Genomic DNA, 5,045 nt, shown 5'->3' with positions numbered 1-5,045 from the left:
TTAGACAAAATGTCTGCTTCGTACGCAATGGAAAAATGGTTAAAACCCAGAATGTTCACTGGTCGTTTCTACAGGGGCAGAAATTGAACAGGGGGGGATATGAGGGAACCTACTGGGGTGCTGGAAATATTTTATATCGTGATTGGCATTTGGATAGAACTGTGCGTGTAACACCTGCGCACTTCACTCTATGTAAATTATATCTCAATAGACAGTTCCTAGTAAAACTGTAAGAAAATGACAAATAAAAACACAGAAAATGGGCACACGGTCGACAAGGAAACTTTTAGAAGAACCACGAGGGAACAGTGAGTGACGGAGGGACGCCACCCGCGTGAGTCGTTTCTTCACGAGTCCTGACAAAGTGTCTTCACGAGTTCTGACGAAGCATCTCCGCTCTTTGCCACCGCCTGCTTCTCGGGCGCTGTCGGAGGGTGCGTGAATCGACGCGCCCTTATGGAGAACAGCTTAACGGTATTTAGCAAAAACATCCCATGCGCGCACCTTAAAGTGTGGCAAATCGACCCTTCAGATGAATTCTCAGGAATGTGTAACTATGTTGGTACAAGGACGTGTAACATTGGTTTCATAATATAAAAGTTTTGGAAACCACCTCACTGTCCTCTGGCAGTCGAAAGGGTTAAAGCAAACCGTGACAGTCTTTAAGGGCACTGAACGCGTGCGTAAAAGGGTTAAGGTTGTAAGATTTATTCTGCGTGTATTTTACTAGCTTCTTCAAATAGTGTGATAGATCTATACACAGACGAGAATAGTTCACGATAGTTTCTTAAATGGGTACATTTCTACATGTTTGTATATTTACACGTATGTGTGAATGTTTGTACAGAAATAGAAAAATACCTGCAGAGCTAAGATTTTAACGATGCTTAGTTTACAGAACTGGCCCAGGGAGGATCTACTTTCTACATCACGTGCTTCAAATTGTTTAACTTTGTAAGAGTTTGCACATGATCGATTCAAAATGAAAATACAAGCTCCAAACCATATTATTATACGTTTTTAAAATGTTTGAATTTTTAAAAAAGATTATTCTCACGAAGCTTCTAGAGGCTGCGACAAATCCAGAACTTTGGCTGTGGTGAAACTTACAAAGATTATATCTCGTTAGAAACACGGGGCATCCAGGTAGGCCCATGCATACGAAAGATGTCACTAAACTCGCGTGTCACTACCACAACTTTTTGTGTGGCTTTGTTCTCATTCTGGGTTGGTGACAGTGACCCCAAGTGTGCCGAGGCACATCTCTCACGGAGAAGCGGGATGGTTATCCTAAGGGACGCGCTGGAGTTCAGTGACACCTGAGCAGAGGAGGCGCCTGGACGGAACGGGGAACGTGGCTCTGCGTGCGGAGCAGCCCCACAATATCACTCACCCGGCTTTGTGCTCTCTGGGCCTCCCTGTCTCTCCGCCCAAGGTCCCAGGCTCTCTTCTCCTGCCCTCTCTCCTCTCGTGAAGAGAAGCCAGAGCACCATTCGACCTGGCCCTGAGAGGCCCTGCAGGAACCGGGTCGGGTGCTGACGTCCTTCTGTCTCTTACCCCCGCGACGGGCCTCGCCCGGGGCCGCTCCAGGGCACGAGCCGCCGCCTCCTCCGTGAAGGTGTCGTGGAGGGCAGCAGCGGACGAGGCGAGCGGGGGGGCAGGTCCCGGGTCTCTGGGGAACGCGCCGGGGCCGTGGGGGGCTTCACAGGCGGAGCCCCACACTCACATGGCGTCTTCGTAGTCCTCGTCGGTCACGCACGGCTTCTTCAGCCCCGCGTAGATGACCGCAGAGTACTAGGAGCAAAGGCACAGGGTGGGCCGGAGCGGGGCGACGCGCAGGGAACCCTCCCGCCAGCTCTCCCCACCCCGCCCGGCTGCGTGGGGTCAAGGTGCATGTGCCCTGGGGCGTGGCCCCAGGCCGGTTTCAAAGGGCCTGCACCCCACAGCCGGGCTCCAGGGGCGCCCCTGCCCGAAGGCAGATGGGCAGCCAGGCCGGGCCTCCTCCCAGATTCTGGGCCCCTGGCAGGCAGTTCCCTGGGCTCTCGCTCTTTTAAGGGTGTCAGGATTTCGTGTTCAGAGACTGAATTTAGCGTGTCACTGGAGTTTGCCAAAGACTCAAACTCAGTCCTGAGACAATTGGCTGTCAGCCCGCACTAGACAGAATTATAAAGCACCTACTGTGCATGCGGAGTTGGAATGTTTTGCAATTTTCTGAAAGCATTTTTGAATCATCAGTGATGAATTAATTATTCGAAGGTTAGAAATTGCTGAGTTTTAATGATCGGAGTCGCTACTGGTTTGGCTTCCCTCACTGTTAATTTGGGGTGCTGCGTGTCCGCCGGGGCTCTCAGACAGGGCTCACGCTGCGGTTTGGTCACGAGCTGCCACGTGTCCGTGGTTAAAGCACACGTGTACGCGAGCCTGCGAGGTGTCCCTGTGCGGTGGCGCGTCCCCGTGCTAGCCCAGTGTTTCATCCCCACCGCGAGGGAGAAGAGAGAAGGCGGACCGCGGTCTTCTGCTTTTCCTACGTGGCCGTCATTTAAAGAGGGGGACGACCAGTCCCCGGGAGAGGGCGAGGACGCACGTGCAGAGACGGGGTCCCACTCACCTGGTCCTCAGGCTCCGTCCTCAGAGGCTCTGCTGCGGGGAAAAGCGTGGCCGTGAGGTCCCACTTACACTCGAGGCCCGTCGCTAGGGCGGGGCTGATAAAGGCGTCTCCCTCTCCTGCCTGCTCCCCGTGGACTCGTTTCCACTAATACTCGCCGCCTCCCTCTACCTGTCGCGAATGTGACTGCCTTCCTGCGCAGGGGAGCCGCAGCCTGGGGGGAGGCGAGCAGGCCCCTTCCCGCATCTATACCTCCCGGCACGCCGGGGCCGCCGTGCGTGGGACAGGGCCCCAGCCGTGTGGGGGGCTACGGAGAACGTAGGGTCACGCCAAGGGGATGGGCAGAAGCCACCATCTGCACTGCTTCGCCCGGCCGTGCGGTGGGACACACAGACGGGCAGGGCAGAGTGGCATCCGCACCGGGCGGGCCGCGGGCTGGGTCCGGGCCACAGTCTGGCCCAGCGACGCTCACAGCCGGCTCCAAGGGCCGAGGCCGCAACGCCCGAGAACGTGGCCACATGCGGCCGCCGACCGATGCCTCGGGCCCGGGAAGGACGACAGTCAGGGGCAGGTGTGCGTCCTCACGCCGTACCTGCTGCCGACGGCCGCGCCTGCTGCAGGTGATACACCAGAGAGTAAACCTCGTCTCCGCCTACGACGTTCACTGCGAGAGAAGAAAGAGCCATGGTGACACGGCGCCTCCTCCCTGCCATCGACCCCGGCCGCGCCCGCCCCCGTCACAGCCTGAGGACGGAGGGCCACGTCACAGCCTGAGGACGGAGGGCCATCTGTCTGCAGAGGTGGCCGGAGCACCACAGGGTCCCTTTGGCCGGCAGACACCCATGACTCCACCTGCTGCGGGCAGGTCGCCCAGGAGCCTCACCGTTTTCGTACGCGGGCTGTGTCTGCGTGGGGACGGCTGAGTTGAAGTATGTAGATTCTCTGGGTGGGGGGACGGCCGGGCTCCTGCAAACACAGAAACACATGCTGTCCATCTGGGACAGCATTCAGTGGCCCCAGATGTCACTGTTGGGGTCACGAGTGTGACACTGACCGGGGAGAGCCCTGTGAGGCAGCATCCTGAGTAGAATGTGTGTTTCTGGGGACATCAGGAGTCAGTACGACTGATGGTCCAAACCCTCTCCTTGGGCTGTGTTGGGCACAGCACGTGTCACCACACTATGACCTCCCAGAGGGTGAGGTCCGTACCCCACCGGCTCCATGTGCCGTCGCCCTGCCCAGAACTGGGGCGTTCACAGCGCAGGTGCTCGGCAAACATGCACGAAGAAACACCGAGGCACCGGCCGGAAGACCCACGGCAGGCGGAACACGCCTCTGCGGGGGACAGCGGTCGGCGGGGTCGCGCCCCGGAGGAGCCAGCTCCGTGCAGCGAGCAAATCCGGCTTTGTCGGCAGAGGCAATGACCAGCCGTAACGCGTGTCCACTGAACACTGGTGTCCCACAGGGAAGCGTTTTAACAACCTTTCCTCCCTCTAAACTTCCGGACGATGTCATCGTCAAACTTTTCAGCATATTTATTACTCTCTGGCCCACGAAACATGCGTATCCCTTAACTGTTCCAAGTCCTTTAAGACTCTCGAGTATTTTCCTGCCTTTCAGCACTTGACAGGATGACTTACAGACCCTCAGACGTTGGTCGACTGAACGAAGGCATGAAATGGATCAAAGTAAGTGACTTCCTTATTCTGCAGATTCGGTGAAGGAGAGATATCAGGAGGAATAATGGAAGGGTATAAATTGATTAGTTAATATATAAAAGAAGAATAGCATGTGGACATTCCAAGTCGCCACCGGCAGAACTCTGGACTGGTGGTTTTGGAGATAATGTGAAAAAAGCTCTTGAGAGAGGACAATCGAATTTTTTAAGCAGGTTTTTCTGCTGACAGAGGTGGTGGCCTCACCTGGGCGCATCGCCGGTCGAGCGTCTTCCTGCAAGACAAAAGCACGAGCGCCCGTTGGTGGGGGGACCCGCGCCCGGTGTTCCCACGCCGCGCTTGTGGGGCAGCGTTCCCTGTCACAAGGTGCCACCATGTGCCCAGAGGACATCTTGGCGCTCATTCAGGCAGACCCTCCATTTCGCAGATGAAGAGACTCAGGTCTTGAACCATCGAGCGAGCTTCCCAGTGATGGAGACTGTGGAGCGGCGGGGGGTGCGGGGGGGGGCCCTCTGAGACCCCACACCCGCGACGCGGCCACACCGCCCAATCTCGTCATGACACGAGCCCTCAGGAGCAGGCCCCGCCACAGCCGCATCAGGGGTGGGGTGAGGGCCCAAAGACGAGCCCCTCGGATGCGAACGGCAATGTCCCGCTCTGCCTCCTCCGCCTGTGGGCGGCATGATCGGTGGAGCACGCGAGTCGGCGTTTAATCGCCAGCCGTGGGAAAGCGCGACGCCGAAGGGCGCGGGTCTCTGACGAAG

At 57.2% G+C, this 5,045-nt stretch overlaps 2 protein-coding genes across 2 annotated transcripts in view; both read right to left on the bottom strand.

Annotated features, from left to right (window-relative positions):
• Positions 1 to 1,573: 1,573 nt before the first annotated feature.
• LOC120606111 (Fc receptor-like protein 1) lies at positions 1,574 to 4,551 on the bottom strand. The gene is made up of 6 exons (XM_039867241.1): positions 4,528 to 4,551; positions 4,246 to 4,311; positions 3,489 to 3,571; positions 3,198 to 3,269; positions 2,609 to 2,640; positions 1,574 to 1,794 (listed from the first exon to the last, which is right to left on the bottom strand). Exons 2-6 carry the CDS (start codon positions 4,278 to 4,280, stop codon positions 1,723 to 1,725), a joined length of 294 nt encoding a protein of 97 aa, XP_039723175.1. The 5' UTR covers positions 4,281 to 4,311; positions 4,528 to 4,551; the 3' UTR covers positions 1,574 to 1,722.
• The window catches only part of LOC120606105 (Fc receptor-like protein 1), a 17,344-nt gene continuing 14,964 nt past the window's right edge, over positions 2,666 to 5,045 (bottom strand). The window contains exon 10 of the mRNA XM_039867236.1: positions 2,666 to 2,857. The gene's annotated coding sequence lies outside the window, so the exon portion shown is untranslated. The remainder of the gene's footprint in view (positions 2,858 to 5,045) is intronic.

The sequence above is a fragment of the Pteropus medius genome, unplaced genomic scaffold (assembly GCF_902729225.1).
Source record: "Pteropus medius unplaced genomic scaffold, Ma_sr-lr_union100, whole genome shotgun sequence".
NCBI lineage: Eukaryota > Metazoa > Chordata > Mammalia > Chiroptera > Pteropodidae > Pteropus > Pteropus medius.
The sequence above is the reverse complement of the archived record's forward strand: the minus strand, read 5'-3'. Positions and strand labels throughout refer to the sequence as shown.